Here is a 22,862-nt window from a genome sequence, read left to right on the forward strand (position 1 = left end):
AGGGAATATTATTCACCTACAACACTCTTGATGGCTCCTTAATTCTTCTTCAAGCAAAACAAATCCTCAAAAGAAAGTCCAGACACAAAGGTCTATTTTTTTTTGATCCCCAGGGGAATGAAAGGTGATTTGAAAAGAAAGTTAAAAAGTAGTTTTACTCTTAAAAGTTAAAATTAAAAGATTCCTCATTTTTCTGTTTATCTGTTATCAATAATAGTCTGTGATATTTGATATAAACAACACCAGCAGGTGCAACAGTAAAGTTCTCTAAAGCACATCTTTGAGTATGAAGTTATCAATAAAGGGCAGAGGTTTTTCTCCTGAGTTCTGGAAGACAGTTACTGTGTGTGGGTGTTGGTTCCTGTGGTGTGCTGAAGTCATTACTGGTGACAGTCAGGTTGATAAACCTCTGTGATGTTCTACAATTGTCAATCAGCATATCCTGTTAGCAGCTGTGTATTTTCACTTATGCAGCACAATATTTATTATTGATGCCCCATTAAAGACACACATAATTAAAGGTCAAGTCTTTTTTTTGAAAATGTGAAATACATAGTTGTTTAACAAGTGTAATGCAGAATGAATAGTTTCCAAAATATGGTTCAGATATCAGGAATAATTTTTAAATGGCCATTTTAAAAGCTGTAATATAACAGAAAGGTCTATTAGACTTTCATTTGCAGTTGTATCATAAAATTGTTTGGAAATACATAAATCTCTTTGACATACATAGTCTCTAATAATAAAATCTTTCAGTGGAAAATGTATTGTCTTAATCTTTTTACTTTTATTGTCCCCATCAGCATAATATTTGTTCTGTTATGAAATGTGTATGTTCAGTGTTCTTGGATCATCTGTATTTCAAATAGTATAGACTTCTTTAACAGCAAATTAATAAATAGCTAATGTGGACGGGAAGGCAAATACATAGTAACTCACTGAAAAGTACAGAGAAAGGCAACAAAAATGATCCATTCAAGCATAGATCAGAAAGACTGGAACTGTTCAGTTAGAAAAGGGATGACTAAATGGGGGTTTGATGGAGATCTATACAATCATGAATGACATGGAGAAAGTGAATTGGGAATTGTTATTTAGCCCTTCACATAACACAAGAACTAGGGGTCACCCAATGAAATTAATAAGCAGGTTTAAAAACAAAATAAATCAAAGGAAGTACTTCTTCACACAACACACAATCTATCTGTGGAACTTGTTGCCATGTGATGTTGTAAAGGCCAAAAGTATAATTGAGTTAAAAAAAGAATTAGATACATTTATGGAGAATAGGTCCATCAATGGGTATTAACCAAAATGGTCAGGAACACAATCACATGCTCCAGGTATCCCTAAACCTCCAACTGCCAGAGGCTGAGAATGGACAGCAGGGGATGGATCACTCAAAATCGCCAAGTTCTGGTCATTCCCTCTGGAGCACCTGGCATTGGCCACTGTCAGAAGACAGGATCCTGGGCTAGATGGACCATTGGTCTGACCCAGGATGGCCATTTTTATGTTCTTTGATATCAATCAGGATATTGGTGTGTTCATATGCATGCCATTTTCACAGTCTTGAGAAAACTTGCCAAATGGAGAAATTGGCTGTGATTCTCTCGTGTTGCCAGGCAATTCTCTCATGTTTCTGGAGAGGGTTTCAGAGGATTGAAATAATTTAAAATGGTCCCGCGAGCCTCTCATAGTTAATACTCACGCCACAATAGCAACTTTCTGCTTCCTCCCTGATGTTTGGGCAAAACCCATAGATGGCATTTTTACCCAGGTGTTTCTTCAGTAACACTATAAGTAGGGCCCTACCAAATTCATGGTTCATTTTGGTCAATTTCATGGTCATTGGATTTTAAAAATCATGAATTTCATGATTTCAGCTATTTAAATCTGAAATTTCATGGTGTTGTAATTGTAGGTGTCCTGACCGAAAAAGGAGTTGTGACCAGGGAGTGGGTCTTGGGGGGGAGGGGTGGTACTGCTATTCTTACTTCTGCGCTGCTGCCTGCCCTCAGTCAGCAGCCGCCAGTCTCCGGAACCCAGCTCTTAAGGCAGCAGTGCAAAAATAAGGGTAGCAATACCGTGACCCTCCTAAAATAACCGTGTGACTCCCCTGCACTCGTTTTTGGGTCAGGACCCTCAATTTGAGAAATGCTGGTTTCTTCTGTGAAATCTGTATAGTATCGGGTAAAAGCACACAAAAGACCAGCTTTCACAGGGAGCCGGGGGAGATCAGATTTCACAGTCCATGATGAGTTTTTCAGGGCCGTGAATTTAGCAGGGCCCTAACTATAAGGAGAAAGAGATTAATAGATTCATAGATATTAAGGTCAGAAGGGACCATTAAGAACATCTAGTCTGACCTCCATTATGATCCTCTAGTCTGACCTCCGAGATCATCTGCCTCAAATGAAAGATACTACTGTGTTGAGTGCAACTTCTGAAGAGTGATCAGAATCTGAACAAGGGTGAGGGCTCTGATCCAGTAAAGATTCTTTTTGGAAAATTGCTCTCAGTTGGATTCATTAAGATCAGCCAAACACAATGATCTGTCAGGCCACAGCATGAGCCGGAGAAAATTTGACTCTATATCAAGCTCTCCTTGGCTGGACTTGGAAATAAGAGCTAGTCAACTCGAGAGTGGAACCCTGCATTGGTAGCAGAGAAGCTTGGTAATATGCTTCACAATAAACGTCTGCAGGCAAAAGATAAACTTGGGTCTCCCTGCTGAAGCTACCAGTCAGCATAATAAAGTTCTGCTTTGTGATAGGTGTATGACTTTGTCACTCAAGTGAAGAATAGTTGCTCACTGGTTCAGACTGGTGTAGGAGGCTATGACAAGAAACTATCCACGTTAGAAGATAATGTATGCTATGTCAGAACGTTAAGAATTTAGGAGGTCGGGAAGTGATCAGAGAGTCACTGATTTATTTTGGGGCGTTTGGATAATTCCCCTATACTTCTTTTATAGTAGCCTCATTTAGACAGAAATGTAAGTGGGTAGTGACTTTATTTTTAAGTGTGATTCAGGGTACCATTATATTATGATTCAAGAAGACAATCAAACGGTATTACATTAGCAGTTTGTACTATAGGTTTTAAAGGAGTTCAATTATGTTTTTAAATTTGGATTAAACTGTAGGAAGGGAAACCCCAGTTTTCAAATATAAATGGATCCTTGTTTGATAGCCAAAGCTTTGTCTCTATAATATCTGACACTACTGCTACCAACAGACTGAATTATGGCTACAATGTTCGCTGGTGTAGATGCAAAGAAATGTGCAAATTTGTTAAAAATGGCAAAATGGAGGAAAGGGTGATAATTGGGTGTGAACTTTTTAAACACTTGATGTTTTCTTACATAGTTTATTCCTAAGTGAAGGTGAGTGAGATGTATAAAATATAACCAAAGCACAAACCAATCCTGAGTTTCTTTGATGTTTCAAGTTCTTGATGTATCAGTTATTCAAAAATATTCACCAAACACTTTAGATGAACCATTTTCAGACTAAGAGATGCTTGTAAACTGTTCACTTCAACTATTCTTTATTTGTTTTATTTATGGTGCATATCTAATCACATACTGGTAGCAAATTCTGCAATTTAGTTTTTGCTTCCTGACTGGAGGACTGAAAGTTTGTAAATAGGCAAACAACTAACCATAAACAGTAAATAACATAAAGAACTATTCAACCAGCTCTTATTAGTGTCCTACATTTGTTGGATCAAGAAAGAAACACAAGCAAAGAGGGGGCAGATCCTACAGGTGGTGCTTAGAATGTGAGCACATTGAGAGACCTCCACAAATGGCAAGTTTAGTGCACACAGCGAGAGGCAGTTTTACCTTTGGTTCACCTGCTAGAGCTGCAGCTTTCAGACCACAAAGGTCAGGTGGTTTAATTTTTGACTGCCATAATATGCAGAATGCATATAAAGAAATTCCAGCTACTAGGGAAATGACAGCAGTACCTGGGTAAGTTGACTCTGCTGAACAGAACTAGCACCCACAACACATATAGATCAGATTAGTGAACTCACAATGTGTCCTGGCCAGCACTTTGAAAATGTTCCCCTGTACCTCCTGGAATTATTATATACACAGTTTGACTTCAGCTCTATTTTCTCAGATCTTTAATGTAAATCATGAACTTATTACTTAAAGAAAAATTGAGATAATATATTTTAATTTGCTATTTATCAACGTAACATACACAGAGCTGATGTGCATATGGCAACAACCCTACGTCTATATTTACTTCCAATGATGCCCTCAAATGTAATACACCAAAAGATATTTACTATTGTGCAACAGTTACTCATCCTATAGAAAAGTGTGTTTCAAACAGAACAAGAATACCCTACTCACTTGCCATTTAATGCTGCCACTCCAACAGTGCTTCTGGCAATTGACATACTTGCCACAAATGTCCACTGCTGACTTTGTGGATCCCACCTCTCAACCGTGTTCAAATAACTCCAGCCATCATGGCCACCCACTGCATAAATAGGCCCTTCAAGTACTGTAACACCTAAAATAGAAGAGAGAGTGAGAGAAGATAAACATAGATAGATTATCTTACGCCTCATTCTTAAATAAATATTTACCATCACAAAGGTACCAAGTAAATATTAATATGCCCATATACTCCTGGTTGAATAAGATGCATAGCAATCATCTCCTCCCACTCATACTTTGTGTTGTTTTACATATTATCTTGCAAATGGACTGAGTCCTTAACACATCCTCAAAATAAAATAAAGTCTAGAGTGGGTCAGAAAATGGGTTTATTTTTCCTATGGAAAATGTCTACTTTTACTGAAGATGTTTTTTCATGAAAAGCTGAATTTTTCTGTGGAAAGCAGACACTTTTTAATATGAAAATAATGTAATCAAAACTCCAGTTTTCCACTGACGAACAGTTTTGATGGAAAAATTAAAACCAGCCCTGAGTTAGTGTTCAACATCATCCCTTTCCTGAGGATTGAATAGATTGGTAACTCCAAAGCAATAACACAACAAACTTCAGCCTAAGTTTCCTCACCAGTATTGCTTGTTCCTAGGGTTTTCCTCTGGGATCTCCTCTATCCTAGCTCTCCAATTTCACCTGGTCCAAAGAGACTCTGGTACCATTTCCACACTGTAGCTTGGCCCAGATGCCAGCATGACTCAGCAGCAATGTCCCTAAATCTTAATGCAGATAACATAAGAACATGGACCATCCAGTATGACATTTCCTATATTCTGAATATTTGCAATATTCTGACGGTGGTTAGCATCAGATGCTTCAGAGTCAGGTGCAAAACACTTTACAGTAGTTAGGATAATCTGCTCCCAATAAGATTTTATCCTAATCCCTAATAGATTGCTTTAAAACACAAAGCATGGGATATTTATCCCTTCCAAACTTTTAGTTAGCATTTACTATAACAATTCTGGATATGCCACGTATTTATCTTGATAAAGATATGATCCATCTTTGAATCTTGTTAAATTCTTTGCCTCAACAACATCCTGTGACAACAAGTTCCACAATCTAATTACACATTATGTGAAAAACAAGTAGCTTTAATCTGTTTTGAAACTTTTCCCTTTTGATTTCACTGAATGTCTCCTTGCTCTAATCTTGTGAGCCAAAGAGAACAGTGGCTCCCAGTCAACCTTCTCTTTACCATTAATTTTATATACTTTTATCATGTCCCTTTTTACTCATCTCCTTTCTAAGATAAACAATCCCAATTCTTCTGAATCACTCTTCATATGTTGTCCTTCTCTGAACTTCTTCAAATTCTGTAATATTCTTGTTCGAGAAATTGTCACTAGTACTGTACATAGTATTACAGATGTTTACTGAACAGAAATTTTCACTGAGTTCTCCACAGTGATGACCAGGTCCTTTTCCTCAATTGATACAGTTAATTTAGAACCCTATAGAATGGATGAGTAATACATATTTTCCCTCCAATATGCATTACTTTGTATTTATTAACATAGAACTTCATCTGGCATCATGTTGCCCATTCACCGCACTTTGTCAGGATATTCTGACATTTCTCCCAGTCTTCTTTGGACTTGACTAACCTAAATAATTTGTTCCATCTGTGAATTTTGATACCTCAGCGCCCACTCCATTTTCCAGAGCATCATCAACATCTACCAAATGAACTCAATAAAAAAAATTCTGTAAATTTTGTACAAAAAAATTTTGTACATGTAAAAATTCTTGTTACATTTACATTTGAAACAACCCCCTCTTTGCTGAGCATGAAATGCCATCATTCTCCCCATAATTCCTCCTCAAAACAGCTAGTCCAGTTCTGGCCCATTGCATTTTAAAATACTGAATAAACTAAACTCTGGAGCGTAGAATTTCATCCCATTGTTGAACAGTGATGAAAGTGTTCACTGAAAAAATTACTCATTTAAACCATTTGAAAGATATTATATTTATGTCTCTCATTAGCTCATTAGTAACCAGCTCATTAGTAACAAACAAAATCCAAGATTGATCAATTCAGACTGATTTTGATTTGTGTCCTACTGGGGTGAATGGGTGTGATACTAATTGAGCAACAGATTCTGCCAACCCTGTTCACATTGAGTAGTGATTTATTCCACAAATACTCCCATGGATATTAGTGGATCGCGCTACTGTATGTATAAATAACTTGAGTTCAATAGCACTATTCATGGAGTATGTTATTAACATGAGTCAACATGAGTAAGGCTGGCAGAATTGTGTGACCAGTAAATTTACCCAATGCTTTATTTAGGGGCTAATTTTTCCATTTTAGGCTGTCAGCGGGTGGAAAGTTTCAGAGTAGCAGCCGTGTTAGTCTGTATTCGCAAAAAGAAAAGGAGTACTAGTGGCACCTTAGAGACTAACAAATTTATGGGTGAAAAGTAGAAACACGTAGAACTGAGGCTACGTAATATAACTTGAAACTGGAAATACAACAGCCTTCAGCAAAAATGAGTCATCATAGTATTTCTAGTGTTTTTTATATTTGCCCTAACCCATAGATATTTTAGTTATGCTTTTTTTTTTTCATGTGGTTTTTAATCATACTTGAATACAGTCAGAAAGCTGCAACAGCTAGCATTTCTATAGAACAATTCAACAAGGACTATCTTCCAACTGCAGGAAAAAAAAAACCCATGCATTCTGATTATTTGCCTTTCTCCAAATCATCAGGACACTATTACAAACCAAGTACTATTCTAATTTGTGAACTGAGTCAATCATATCTGATAAATAGAACATTTGTCTATCACTGATTTTTCTGTGCTCATACGAGCTATATGACATCAGGTATTGCTTTTATATTACTTCCATTCATGGCAATTTGAGGGACTGCATATGTTGCCTGCAAATGTGTGGGGTGGGGGGTGGTTTCTTTGGTTGGGTTTTCAAATTAAGAAAGAGTCACTTAAAATAAATCTGTTTTGCATAAATAAGCAGATGGAAGAAGCAATGGAACAATCAATGCGAAAATAAATTGTAGACGTTTCTAAGAACACAGTAAGCCATCTCTTTGCTTGGATTGAAATGAAAAGAAAAAAGGGTTAAATTCTGCCCTTTAGGCCAGAAACCTGCACATCCAGGGTAGTAGCATGTAGCCAACACCTGTCTACTACAAGAGACACCCTGCAGTCACATTGGACCGGCACACTGTAGGGCACTTTTTTTCTGCATTTCTCAGTGAAAACAGTCTGAACCCTAATAAGTGCTGGCACAGCTTGCTACACTGTTGATAGCATATGGGAAAAATTCAGAAAAGAACAAGAATTATTGACAATCTGGAAAACCTGCTTTAAAGTGACATACTTAACATATAACCACATAGCTCACCCAAGATGTGTATCCAAGAGGCTATTTGATCATAGTCTACAAGTGTGGCAGAGACAATATCCTGGACAAACCTTATGGAATTAAGGAATGGAATTAAGGAATTAAGATAAAATTTACTGAATTAAGTTAAACCTTACTGAGTTAGAATTAATGCCTTTGGGATATATTATATTAAAATGTAGTTGTGTATTTCTGATTGTGGAATTATATTTAACTCCTCTAGGAGGTGAAGGATGCTAATATAATTTCTGTGGTTATCAGTCCTTTGAAGCCACACCCGCCTCCCTCGAAAGGTTCACACTGGATTCTCCAGGGACCAATAGACAAAGAAAGGACTTTTGGATAAATAGCCTGGTTTTAAACAGGCTACGACCTTCTTCCTTGTCCAGCAAATATACAGGACCCCGGTCCACAGAGGGCCCCAAACCTTTGAGAAGGGTTGGAAGGACTGGCCTACTGTGGGTCCATAAGACTGGGTGCTTGTTCTGAGATGAAGCTGTGATGAATTTGTAACCACAAGAAACCCTGTGGGTGGACTGCTGAAGGACTGCTTTGGGAGCAGAGTCCATGTTAGGATTGGGGTAATCTCTGATAAACTTAGTAGGCGTGTAGGCTCTTTTATAATTTTTAGTATGTTTTCTTTCTAGTGCTTTTACCTGAGAATAAAATAGGCTTGCATCGGAAGAACTGTATGATAATTTATAATGGTGGGCAGACACACAGATATCAGTCTCTGAAGAGAAAGCAAGCCCATCTGTTTAGGTAGACTGCTGGGAATAACACAGGAAAGGCAGGGGACTGTTTGGCTTGCAAATACCCAGGCCAGGAGGGAGTGAGATGTGTGTATTCACCCAAGAAAGATAACAGCCAGGGAACGAGAAGCCTGAGGGGGTGCCCTTGCTGAAGCACTCTGTATTTAAGTGGAAATACAGGTGCAGTTGCTCTGAACTGTGACAAGAAGTACCTACATGGGGAGAATATATCTGATCGAAAGGGCTCTGGCTAACAAAGGCATAGCATAACAAGATCCAATGGCTGGAATCTGCAACTTGATGAATTCAGACTAGAAATGTGGCTCATTTTTTTCAATATTGAGGACAATTAAGCACTGGAACAGTTTAGCAAGGGATGTGGTGGATTCAGACAGTTGAACACTTTAAATCTTTTAGAATTACTTGGTGAAAATCCAAAGTCTGTGTTATGCAGGAAGTCAGATTAGACGATCATAATGGTCCCTTCTGGCCCTAAAATTTATGAATTGGTATGCATTTGCCAAATTGCAGCTCACTAAGCCACACTTCCTTTGACCACGGTATACACTCCATCATGTCAGGTGGCTGTAGCTGTACAGTATTTGCCATGGCTGGAATCTGTCTACCCTTCACAGGTTACCAATGCTAAGGGTTGATCTAGACAATCCTGCCAAACCTGCAATTTCAGAGGTCCCACTAGTGATGGTGCCAATAGTGACAATATAAGATTTACCACACAGGTCATAGAGATGCTTTGTGCAGACCCAGCTCTTTGGTAAAACCAACTGAACACTTGTAGGGGATCTCTTTACATTAGTCTGAAGTGTGGCCCTGGCTACACCACATCACAGGTTCTTTCTTTCCTCCTAATTAACAAAAAACAAATCTCAATCCACCCTTCCTCTTGTATTTATACACACACATGCACCATCATACACACCCTCGTTCCAGACACATTACTGATTCCTCTTATTCTATCCACTGTCCCCCACAGTTGACAAGGCATAGGAGTTTCGGTGTGGTGGGGAGACAATGACACATAGGATTAGATCAACAAAGGGGATCAGTGTAGCAACAGATTGTATTTAGGCACAGTGCTGCTTAGTGGAATCCACAGCCCTGACTTAGGCACACAGGTTCCCTATATAATGCATAAAAAGATTTGGGCACCTAGGAATGGGAGACACAAGCCATCAAGATGATCAGGAAGCCGCCTAAGCTAACCAATAGGATATGCTAAGTAGAACGGCGAGGCCTAAATCCCACCTCTCACAGGGATTTAGGCATCTAGGTTGATGCTGGAGGAAATGCTTCCCTCCAATCAGGATTCATTGCTATGAACCCTTTCTTTAAGTTAGGTGCTTACTCCCTTTCTTGGGGACAAATCCAGGGAGGATAATCTGTTCCCTTATAACCCGTAGCTCAGAGGTTAGAGAACTCATTCAGAATGTAGGATACTGAAGATCAAATTACCCCTTTAGCTGATGTGGAGGCAGGACCTGAACCCAGGTCTACCAACTTCCTACATTAGTGCCCTAACCACTAGAATATGAGGTAGTCTGAGATGCGTCTTCTGCAATATCTTCTGTTGAAACTGTTCCATTTTGTGTGAACAGCTTTATAGTAACTGGGCAACAGCAATTACAAGAACAACTCTATAGTTCAATGGTTAGGGCATGTACCTGAGATGTGGGAGACCCAAGTGCAAGTCCTGCTCTACTGACTTAGTCACGAGATAGGCACCAGGTGTTAGGACAGAGGCATACGTGCACATGCCTAGCTGCAGAATCTTAGGTGCCTAGGGGACTTTAACAGAAGAAATGTACGTGCCAAAGAAGTTTAGGGATATTAGGCAGCAGCTGAGCAGTAGTTTTGAGGATCTCCGTGCTTAAATGTTGGATTTAGTTGCTGAAAATGGCAGTTATGTGCCTACATCCTTTTATGTGAATCTGGGCCTTAGGGATTTTAGGCACTTGTAGGGTTAGCCAGCACCTGAGTGGAAGTTTTGAGGATCTAAATTTTGGATGTAGGCACTGAAAATCATAGTAAGGCACCTAAATCCCTTTGTAGATCTAGCCCATACTGAACACTGCCCTTTTACTCAAGTTGTCTCAGATTTATTCGGACCAAGCATGCCAATATTGGTAGGGTGCCAATTTTTGACTTCTTGAACCCTTCCAGTCCTTGGAGAGTGGGCTGTAAACCAAAAAGACTACCCCATGCTGTTAAACTGACAAATATCACCACCAGGTTAGAGATGCAAGACAACCTACTATTTCCAGTTTAGCATGACTGTGAAGGAATGATAACTTTCACTATTCTTTCAGTCTGATTAACATGTTGTAAAACATCCTCTTTTTTCCTGAATATGGATTATTTAGCCAGTAAAAAAGTGACAATGTCTTCTTTGAATAATCAGTTAGATACAGAATGTTATGGAGATAATTGAGTGGACATATCAGTCTGGTTTGATTCTAAACTACTCTGAGATATCTCTTAAATGAACACTGCTTTATAGTATATTTTGAAAAATATCAGATCCCCATTTTGCTGGAGCAAGCTCTTCTGGATTTATTCAGTACACCTCAACTAGATGCCCACAGAATCAAGAAAGAGCTTCTTCCAAACAGATGACAATGTAAGTATGAATTATTACTACCAAGGTAAGGAATTTTCATAAGGTTGAAATAGACTAAGAAATTCACTGTTAGTAAATGTAAATATATGGGTCTAAGAAGGGTCCATAAGTAAGCAAAATACATATGAAGATCATGAAAACAAAAGAATTAACTGAAATAATGGCACTGCCAGCGGAGTACAGAATTTTCTCTTTATACTCTGGCAATGATGGTACAGTTCTAAACTGTGTAAATAAAGATAAAGGAATATTACTTGAAACTACATTTCTCAGTTACAACATGAAACATTTACTAGCTGGATTAAGCAATATTAGAATTATACTGGAGATATAATACCTCATTCAACATACTTGGCTCCTGAAGACGTTACTACAAAGAGGCTGCAGCACTTGTGGTGAATAGGATGAATGTACATTTTGGCTATTAAAGAAGCAGACTCACTCTAAGTAGAGAAATGGAGTTTGTGTAACTAGAATTGATTGCTCAACAAACACTCTGCTTGCCTAATTGATGTCCTTATTCCCTTAAATAACCAACCATTTTCTTTAAGAGCTATGAATAAAATGCACACCCTCAACCACAGAGAAATAGTTTTGTAAATTCACCTGATGGAACTTTTTGTAAAATCTAATCAATGAACCTTGCAGGCTGTTACATCTACCAAACAATTCCAATAAAAGGCTTTTGTTCCCTCTTTGCTATGTAATGAGTTACACTATTAATTAATATTAAACAATCATTTATATAGCCCTAGAATTACAAACAGAACTTTAGCTAAAAAAAACACCCTACCCCACCCCAGATTAAACAAAATGCCCAACCTCAAAGAGCCTCCATCCTTAAGACATAAATAACAATAGCACAGCCAAATCAAGGGTGGCATGAGGATTTTATCACAGGTAGGCCTCGAGCATAGCTGAGTTTTCAGAAATGATCTGAAGGGGGTGTGGGGGGGGGGATTGGCATACATTAAATTGGGAAGCGGTTTATTTCATACAGCGAGGACTGCTATTTAGCGTACCTCTAGCCAGCTATGGGGGATGTAGACTCTTCGGTAGTTAGGGCTTAGACTATTAATTGTTATTATTATTATTATTTCAGAAGTGTAGCTGTCCCTAATTCTTTCAGCTACCCAGACAACTCAATATATTTTCTTCTGCAATTATGGCAAATAATGTGGACATGCTACATTGTATACTGCTTAAAAAACAAACACAACAATTCCTAAGTACTGAGATAATCATTAAAGGCAGAGTCTGCCAATGACTATATATGCAAACGACCATTTCCCAGCTGGGGATAGCCAGAGCACAGACGTTTTCCCCACTCTCGTTCCTCCATGACATGCCCCCTCCTCCAGGGACTTCAGGAATGAAGCTGGTTATGCTGATTCTACACCTGCTGGGGACTCCTTCATGCTGGGGAAATGCCCAACAAGGGAATTGCAAGTGTTTTGCACCCCCCATTCAGACACCTGAACAGAACAGTCTGCCCCTAAGTATAGACTGTGGACTCTTGTCTTTAGACTGTTGTCTTGTGCAGACCTCCGGCTGAAAAGGTTGGACACTTTTCTATTGAATGGTTACACTTTAAAGGTTCCTTGGGCTAGTTGGACCATTTCCCCCTCCTCTTTGTCACCCTTTCAGCAGCAGTTTGCTTTCCATCAGCCACACTTTCTTCTAACATAAAATATTACACTGAGAATACTGAACAGATACCAGTTTAATCTTCACAAGAGAAAGTGGGTTGGAAGTGCCTGGTGGGCCATTAAATGTTGCTGATCTCTCTCCAAATCATTCTGCAAACTCCATCCCTTCTTCCCCTACCTCTTTTTACTATCAGCCTGCTTCTATTCTCTTTTCCCCATCCATTCAATATAAGGAGTATAGAGATTCTTTCCTGTGCAATGCTGGGAGACGGTGTCAATCAAAAGCAACCAACCAGCCAATCAGAACATGGGTCTGATGTTCATTAAAGTCAATGCATATACATCAATTTAAAAACAGTGCAAGGTCAGCACCAGGCCTCTTGAATTTGGCAAGATCAGCATCTCAGATATAGCATTACATTAAATTTAGTTTTTGCACAGAATATACTTATGACTAGAATGCAGCATGGACATTATAGGTAGATAAACTTAATCTGATGTTAACTGAGATTGTATTCTTTAGGCTCTAATTATACAGCTGCCAGAGCAAAACTCTATCCGTGGTAGGAAGTAATGCAGGAATGGAAATCCTGACCTTAACAATGACATTGATTTAAGAAAACACATCTGTTCTATGTATCACCAACAACTGACTGCAGATACAGAAGTGTCATTAATAAGGAATACAGTCATTTGAGCATGGCCTGTAAATATGCTGTACTGCAAGCCATGAATATGAATAAAATGTGTTAACCAATTACCTTCCTCAAATTATGGAGCAAGTTATTAAAATGCAAAATTAAAACAGACAAAAAAGTCTTCTAGCAGTAGTCACTGCTCAATTTGAGCCCATTCTTGTGTCTTCTCTTAAAAGCCAAAGTAAATAAAAATGGAAAAATAATACTCACCCAAGAGCAATATTCCTTTCCTCCTTGTCCTAACTATAGATCCCCATTTCCTCTTCAGCCCCCATGGTCTGGCTTTTTCGTTGGTTTTTTTTTTTTTTTTTCCAAACTAAAAGACCAATTCTGCAAGGTGCTAAGCATCTCCTGAGAGATACTGAGTGCCATCCATTCTCACTGAAATTAACTGCTTGGGCCCAATTCTGCAAACATGGACCTGAGTAAAGTTATACATGTGCATAAAAGTGTTTGTAGAATCAGGCCCTTAGATCGTAAACTCCTGGGGGCAGGGAGCTTGTTTTCTTACTTGTCAGTAAGGAGCTATGAATACCTATGAAACCAAATACATTAATATTATTAATAATTTTATAGTAATTAAAAGTGGGAAAAGCTTTTTGCTAATCTGACTGTAACTCCTATAGAGAACACATTTCACACACAAGCATTCCTAATCCTTTCGGTTTGTTCTCAGAGCTTAGATGAATATTTGTGTCACAACAAGATCTCACTGGTACTGGGAGGTCTCCAAATCTACCATACCTTCTGGGGCACCTTTTACAATTTAACAGGCCCTCACATAGCACAAAACACAAAATATTTTCAAAGAAAATTGATAATTGTCTATTGTTTTAATATACAGAAGTCAATTTATTTTTAAATAGTTTGTAGTGAAATATGTTAAACTCCATACACGTTTTATTTTCTTCTTGGTGCTCCTGATTTCTGGGCAATTTCTTGGGATTAGGATGTTTCAGCTGCCTTACTTGATGCTATCTGGTAACACAATACTGACTCTGAGGAATTTCTCATTTTATCTGTTTGTAAACATGGTATTGAACAGATAAGTTAGAAAATCAATTACCAGGGTTACTTTCTGAAACCAGTTATACACCATTTCATGCCCACTACATGATTCTTATAGTAATATATCATCAGAAATGTTTCTGGAGTGGTCCATACACACTAGTGCATCTAAGGTAATAAGCATCCCTGTGTAATTTACTGAGGCTGACTGTAGATCCACAAGTTCTTGACGTATACGAGGTAGAGAAAAAAATTACCCACAAAAGGGGCACCAATCGCCGAGATGAATTGAGGGAAATAATTCCCATGTAGTGCATACTTGAGGTCCTATTGATGCTGTGACAGACTGCCCCGAGGTGCAACCTGGAACTGGGGTACCGCTGACATACCAATCTGTTTTACCAGTCTGGGCTCCCTCTCACACGCTGACAAGCTGCAGACCACTCCTGGTCCTGCACTCACACAAACCTTTACACAGGGAATGACACACCCAGCTACAGTTACACGAAGGCTTCTTCTCAGCCAGTCATGAACTAACAATAGAGGGATTCCAACCGGCTCATCCCCCAGCTCCCCATCTTAGGACCCCAGAGCTGTACCGTCTTGCCCTGGTCAAAAACCTGATCAGTATAAGTTTATTATTCAGTCCGCCCCTCCCTCAAAGTGTAGAGGACCATGCACAGTTTTTGCTCCTCAGCAGATTCTGCAAGCACTTCTAGAAAAACACACTATTTTAGGTAAAAACAAACAAACAAACAAATTTATTACCTACAGAAAGATAGATTTTAAGTGATTATAAGCAGTGAGTGTACAAATCAAAGCAGATTAGCTAAGCAATAAAACAAAACTGAAATCTAAGCTTTATAAACTAGATAGGATTTGAATCAAGCACTCTCTCTAGTACAAGCACTGTTAGCTAGTACAAACAGGTTACTGCTTTTTCATACACAGGCAGGAATTCTTCTGTCCCAGCTGGGACCCCCTTCCTCAGTTCAGGCTTTGTTCCTCAGGTGTTTTCAGGTGTTGTGTTTTAAGGGGAGTAAGGCCAAGTGATGATGTCTGTCATAATTATAAAGGGAAGGGTAAACCCCTTTAAAATCCCTCCTGGCCAGAGGAAAAATCCTCTCACCTGTAAAGGGTTAAGAAGCTAAAGGTAACCTCGCTGGCACCTGACCAAAATGACCAATGAGGAGACAAGATACTTTCAAAAGCTGGGAGGAGGGAGAGAAACAAAGGGTCTGGGTCTGTCTGTATGCTGCTTTTGCCGGGGTCAGAACAGGAATGGAGTCTTAGAACTTTTAGTAAGTAATCTAGCTAGGTATGTGTTAGATTATGATTTCTTTAAATGGCTGAGAAAAGAGCTGTGCTGAATAGAATGACTATTCCTGTCTGTGTGTCTTTTTTGTAACTTAAGGTTTTGCCTAGAGGGATTCTCTATGTTTTGAATCTAATTACCCTGTAAGGTATCTACCATCCTGATTTTACAGAGGTGATTCCTTTACTTCTATTAAAAGTCTTCTTGTAAGAAAACTGAATGCTTTTTCATTGTTCTCAGATCCAAGGGTTTGGGTCTGTGGTCACCTATGCAAATTGGTGAGGATTTTTACCAAACCTTCCCCAGGAAGGGGGGTGCAAGGGTTGCGAGGATTTTTTGGGGGAAAGACATGTCCAAACTATGTTTCTCAGTAAACCCAGTTAAAGTTTGGTGGTGGCAGTGGAAATTCCAAGGGCAAAGGGTAAAATTAATTTGTATCTTGGGGAAGTTTTAACCTAAGCTGGTAAAAGTAAGCTTAGGAGGTTTTCATGCAGGTCCCCACATCTGTACCCTAGAGTTCAGAGTCGGGAAGGAACCTTGACAATGTCACTTCCCCCTTTTATAGCTTCTTCCATGTGGAGGGAACTTCATTGTCCCAAACAAAGCCCCCAGCACAGTTTGTGGAAAAGTACAGGCATCAAAATGGAGTCCAATATAAAATGATTTAGTCACATGCCCTTGCATGCATTGATGAGTCATGGTAGGCATTACCCATATTTTGGCCGAAGTGTTCACAGGAAAGCTTGTTTTTGCTGATGGGCCATTATAGCCTTTTACAATGTGCTGGCTAGACTGGATGTAAACTAGTTTGTGGGTGTTGCCCAGGAGCAAGCACATTGGAAATATAGATTCATGGTCAAGATTCATAACTCCAGATACAAAAATGATACATGCATACAAATAGGATATTCGTATTCAGCAAATCATTACTTTTACATTGACACCTCACATGACATACCTTGAACAAGATGCATCATAATTACATCATAATCATATCACTATGGTGAATATGGGATACAGAGTGTCACAGATGCATAAAGGGATGCACCCAGGAATAGTGTGGTGTACTGTCATCTCTTTGAGGCCTCTGTGCACCAAGGGGGAGGGAGGAGCACTAATATGAAAGAATTATGCCATGCTTTCTCCATATGTAATATTTTCATACTAGAGGAATAAGAAAACATAAATAAGACAGTTATTTGATTTACACTATTCAACAGCTCATAAGAGGTACTGGATACTTTGTCAGATCCAAGGATGTTAGTATATGGGATCTGATGATGGTACTGTAGTAATGAGGTGAGTTAATGTTATTTTATGTCTATGGTTGTGGAAAGTAAAACCTGTGGTTGGACATGAGCCAGTGATTTAACATCTGAGGACTCTAAAAAGGCCCATTTGATAGGTAGGATCTACCATGGAATGTTTGTTCAAGTGATAGCAGTTGAGCAAGGACTGGCGGGAGGGAGAGTTGATGTTTGCCAGATAGAAATGGGTTTCTCCAGCACCTGGTGTGACAATCAAGGTCCAGACACCCCAAGAGGAGACCACGGGATCTGAACCCCAAAGAATAAGCCCTGGTCTACACTGGGGGGTGGGGAATCGATCTAAGTTACGCAACTTCAGCTACGTGAATAACGTAGCTGAAGTTGACGTACTTAGATAGACTTACCGTGGTGTCCTCACCAGGGTGAGTGGACTGCTGCAGCTCCCCCGTCGACTCTGCCTGCACCTCTCATGGCGCTGGAGTACAGGAGCCGACGGGAGAGCACTCAGGGGTCAATTTATTGCATCTAACTAGACTAGACGCGATAAATCGATCCCAGCTGGATCGATCGCTGCCCGCCGATTAAACAATTTAATCAACTAATTGTATATAATATATTGTATATACTTATTGTGTATAAGTAAAGTCTTTTATGAAAGCTTGTAATGTTCTGAACTAGATCATCATTATGAGTTATGAGTATGTGGTTATGAATCTATTAATATAGAAAACTGCACTCATAACCCGTACTACAATTTCAAACACAAATCACAGCAAGGAGATGAACCTCCCAAGCCAGGCATTTACTCAAAACCAGATGCCAGAGAAAGGCAACAATGGGCCAAAAATATTAACTGAAAGATACTGACAACTGGGGATTTCCCCACTTTGAAAACCGATAGTGAATTGGGGGAAAAAAAACTTTTTTAAAATGGAAGCGGTTTGAAGTGAAAGGCATCCAGAAACTGAGGGCTAGACAGTTGGCAGGTATGTCCATGAAACACTGGGTCCCATCCATGGCCGGGGGTACACTGGGAAACTGTTCAGATGCAATAGGAAACTTGTCTTAGAAAAGGGAGTTTATCTAATTTGGAAGTGTAAAGCCTGAGGTTGTGTCTTTATGTTTATTTTCTGTGTAATGTGTATATGTTTGCTTCCTTTACTATTTCATCTTTCAGTCTGTGGTTTTTCTATTAAATAAACTTTTTGGTTTTTTGGGTTTTTTTCATCCAAACAGGTCTCTCTTGTGCAAACTGTGTGGAGTGTGGGCGGAAAAGTGAGCTGATAACCAGAGGGCTCATTGCAAACCTTCTGGGGAGATGAACCATAGGGGAAGGCTGGATTTGGGGAGACTTGGGATTTGAGAAGCTGTTGGTTTCACTCTGCAAGAAGTACCAGGGCTGGTGGAAGGCAGTGTGAGACCTTGTGCTTATGGGCAGGCTACTGGTGTCAGGGCTCTGAACCAAAGCTGCAAAACATAAAGGCTACCAAGTTTACAGGGCAGGAAGAGACAGAACCCCTTACCAGTCCGGGTGATTCCCAAAACATCAGTTGACTGAAGTTTCCTGAAATGGGCTCTCAAGACACCAAAGACTAGTTCATTGGGGACTGTGTGTGTCCAGGTTACCAGGAAGGCAGGACACAACATGTGGCTGGTGAGATGAAGACAGTATGAGGGCTGGGTCATGGGCACTTGTGGGCAGGGGGTGAGCTGCTCAGTACATAGATTTGTGCAGGGCCAGCCCAGGTCAAAGCTGCAGAGTCTGCTACCAAACTGAGAGGATGAGGTAAGAATCAGGGTCAGGCTGGGCCGGGTTCTTGCACAGGGGTCAGCAATGGTCCTAAGCTGAAGACAGTAAACCAAGATCAGGGTTGGGAGTTGGGCCGAGGTAGGGAGGCTGGGATCCAGGAAAGTTGGAGAGTGGATACACCACAGAAAAAACACCACAGAGCTCTGCACTGCCAGTCAGACAACTCCCAGAAATGCCCCCCTGGTTTATATGAAGCGTGCCAGTCAATCAGAAAATCATGGAGGGCTGTTGCTCATGTCCCGTAGGGCAGTACTTCCTGCAGAGCTAGACTCTGAGTACTTCTCAGACACTTCTCAGTGACAATTCCGCATGGGCCCCTGATGGTGATGAGAGAGCAACACCTGTCGCAGATCCTGGTTCTAGACCCATAGGTTATTGCTGGGAGAGACAGGAAGGGGTTTTTTGTTTTTCATTTTTTTTCTCTTAATTTCCAGGTATTCTACAAGGAAAAATCTGCAATGGGAGGAAAACAGCATGTCACTACACCACTGCTAGTTCTTCCTCTGCTTCCACCTTCAGGGGCCCCTGCCAGACAGGCATCTTGACTATGGAGGCTTCTAACCAAGTCCTGATCTTGACTTAGTAGGAATGCAACCTGCATGTCCCCTCTGACAAAAGTCAGCCACCTGGTGTAAAGGTCTCTATTGGTGGAGTCCCTCAGGAAGCAGGTAAGAGAGCAGCAGGAGGAGGGGTATTTTTTGCATAGCATCTGAGAGTCAAGGACTTAACTGATAGGATGCACATGGAAACATCTGGGATGGAGGATGCTAGTCAACTATAGAAGACTATAGCAACACCACGGGAGGAAGAAGAACTGGCTTCTCTATGGGGAGAAGACTGTCTGCTGGCCACCTGTGGCAGTAGACAGTTCACCATCCCCTCCCAGGTCACCCTATTCATCATGCTCAAGAACCAGTATACTGTACTGGCAACAGAAGGTGAGGAGCAGAACCCAACGGTTGAGGAGGAGGATCCACCTGCCCTCAAGGCTGAGGGGCTCACAGGCGCCATACTCAAAAGGAGTCATAGGGAGCTAGTATTCAGGGCCTCCCTTCTGAGAGGGACAAAAGCATCCATCTGATGCCCCGGGAGGTGTGCTGCTTACTTGGAGCCCATGTCTGATACAGAAAGGTTGCCCAGGCTCATCAGTCTCTCTGAGAACTACTCTGTGCTGTTCATCCTTGTGGGTACTAATGATACTGCCTGAGCAGATCCACCGTGACTACAGAGCTCTGGGAGTGAGGTGAATGAGTCATGGACACTAGTTTTGGTGTTGTCCATCATCTCAGTTGAGGGTAAGGTTGCAGGCAGGGACAAACGCATACTGGAGATTAATCTATGGCTGCACAGCTGGTGTCCGTGGGAGGGCTTCAGCTTCCTCAACCATGGGATCCAGTTCTAGGAGGGAAAACTCCTGGAAAGAGATGGAGTTCATCTGACCAACAAGCGGAAGAGCATCTTCATGTACTGACTCACCAACCTAGTGAAGAGGGCTTTAAATTAGGTTCAAAAGGAGCAAGTGACAAAAAGCCCACAAGTAAGCATTAAAAAAAGACAACCTGAACAGAGGGCTAGTTTGTGGGGGACATGGAAAATTAAAATAAAGTCATAGCAGTAACAAGAGGTTCAATGGGGGAATCTACTCAACATCTTAGATGTTACACAAACTAGGGAAATATAGCCTAGAGGAACCTACTTTAAGGAGGGTGCATAACTTGTTAAAAACTGTACTCAAAGAGTAGTTATCAAAGATTCACAGTCAAGCTGGAAGGGCATATCAAATGGGGTCCCACAGGGTTCTGGGTCTTGTTCTATTCAGTATTTTCATAAATGGTTTAGATAATGGCATAGGGAGTACATTTATAAAGCTTGTGGCACATACCAAGCTGGAAAGGGGTTGCAGGCACTTTGGAGGACAGGAGTAGAATTCAAAATGACGTTGACAAACTGAAAAAAGTGTCTGAAATAAACAGGATGAAATTCAATACAGACAAATGCAAAGCACTACACTTAGGAAGCAATAATCAATTACATAAACAGAAAATAGGAAATGACTGCCTAGGAAGGATTACTGCAGAAAACCACATCATTCTGGGATGTAATAGAAGGAGTGTTTTAAGCAAGATGCAAGAAGTGATTCTTCCACTCTGCTCTCCACTGACAAGGCCTTAACTGGAGCACTGTGTCCAGCACTAGGCACCCCACCTCAGGAAAGATGTGGACGAAGTGGAGAATGTCCAGAGGAGAGCAACAAAAATGATTAAAGGTCTAGAAAACATGATCCAGGAGGAAAGACTGAGAAAAAATGATTTGTTTATTCTGGGGAAGAGAAGACTGAGGAGGACATGATAACAGTTTTCAAGTACATAAAAGATTGTTACAAAGAGGAGGTTGATAAGTTGTTCTTCTTAACCACTGCGGACAGGACAAACAAGTAATGGGAAATTTAGGTGAGACATCAGAAAAAACTTCCTAATTGTACGGGTAGTTAAGCACTGGAACAAATTACTAGGGAGGTTGTGGAATCTCCATCACTGTTAATTTTTAAGACTAGGTTAGATCAGTGGTTCCCAAACTTGTTCCGCCACCTGTGGAGGGAAAGCCCCTGGCGGGCTGGGCCACTTTGTTTATCTGCCACGTCCGCAGGTTCAGCCAATTGTGGCTCCCACTGGCTGCGGTTCGCTGCTCCAGGCCAATGGGAGCTGCCGGAAGCGGCGGCGAGTAAGTCCCTCGGCCCACACTGCTTCCAGCAGCTCGCATTGGCTGGGCACAGTGAACTGCGGCCAGCCGGAGCTGCGATCGGCCGAACCTGCAGACGCAGCAGGTAAACAAACTGGCCCGGCCCGCCAGGGGCTTTCCCTGCACAAGCGGCAGCCCTAGTTTGAGAACCACTGGGTTAGACAAATACTTGTCAGGGATGGTCTAGCTAATACTTAGTCCTGCCTTAGTATAAGGGACTGGACTATATGACCTATCAAGTCCTATATAAGTTCCAGTCCTATATTTCTATGATTTCTACATCTATATACAAATGCATGGACTGTAAGTATAAGTACATTAGATAATTATGACTTAATTAGTATCACAGAGACTTGGTGGGATACATCTCATGACTGTATAGAGGGATATAGTTTGTGCAGCAAGGACAGGCAGACTAAAAAAGGAGGAAGTTTTAGATTATACATCAAGAATATACACACCTAGAGGACAGAGTCATAAGGGATATCCAGAATGGATTTTTCAAGAACAAATCATGAAAAATGAATCTAATTTCCTTTTTTGACAGGGTTAGTGGCTTAATGGATGGGGGAAGCAGTCAATGTGATATATTTTGATATTAGTAGGGCTTTTGACAAGTCCGACATGACATTCTCATTAGCAAACTGGGGAAATGTGTTTTAGATGAAATTACTATAAGGTGGGTGCACAACTGGCTGACAGGCAGTACTCAAAGAGTAGTTATCAGTGATTTGCTGTCAAATTGGGAAAGTTTATCCAGTAGGGTCCCACGGAGTTCAGTCGTGGTTCCATCTATGTTCAATATTTTCATCGGTAACTTGAATAATGGAGTGGAGAATATGCTTATAAAATGTATGAATGATACTAAGCTGGGAGGAGTTGCAAGCCCTTTGGAGGACAGGAATTAGAATTCTCAATGACATTCTCAATTTAGAGAATCGGTCTGAAGTCAACAAGATGAAATTTAATAAAGACAAGTGCAAAGTACTTCACGTAGGAAGAAAAAATCAAATGCACAGCTACAAAATGGGTTATAACTGGCTAGGTGGTAATACTGCTGATAAGGATGTGGGGGTTAACGTGTATCACAGATTGAATATGAGTCAACAATATGTTGCAAAAAAAGGCT

The 22,862-nt window shown here is 40.4% G+C and overlaps 1 protein-coding gene across 1 annotated transcript in view; it reads right to left on the reverse strand.

The window, feature by feature from the left end:
- Nucleotides 1-22,862, reverse strand: part of KLHL1 (kelch like family member 1) — a 445,797-nt gene that overhangs the window by 42,859 nt on the left and 380,076 nt on the right. The window contains exon 8 of the mRNA XM_037895040.2: nt 4,373-4,535. Coding sequence (XP_037750968.1) covers nt 4,373-4,535 — 163 coding nt within the window. The remainder of the gene's footprint in view (nt 1-4,372; nt 4,536-22,862) is intronic.

Source organism: Chelonia mydas, chromosome 1, assembly GCF_015237465.2.
Source record: "Chelonia mydas isolate rCheMyd1 chromosome 1, rCheMyd1.pri.v2, whole genome shotgun sequence".
Taxonomy (NCBI): Eukaryota; Metazoa; Chordata; order Testudines; family Cheloniidae; genus Chelonia; species Chelonia mydas.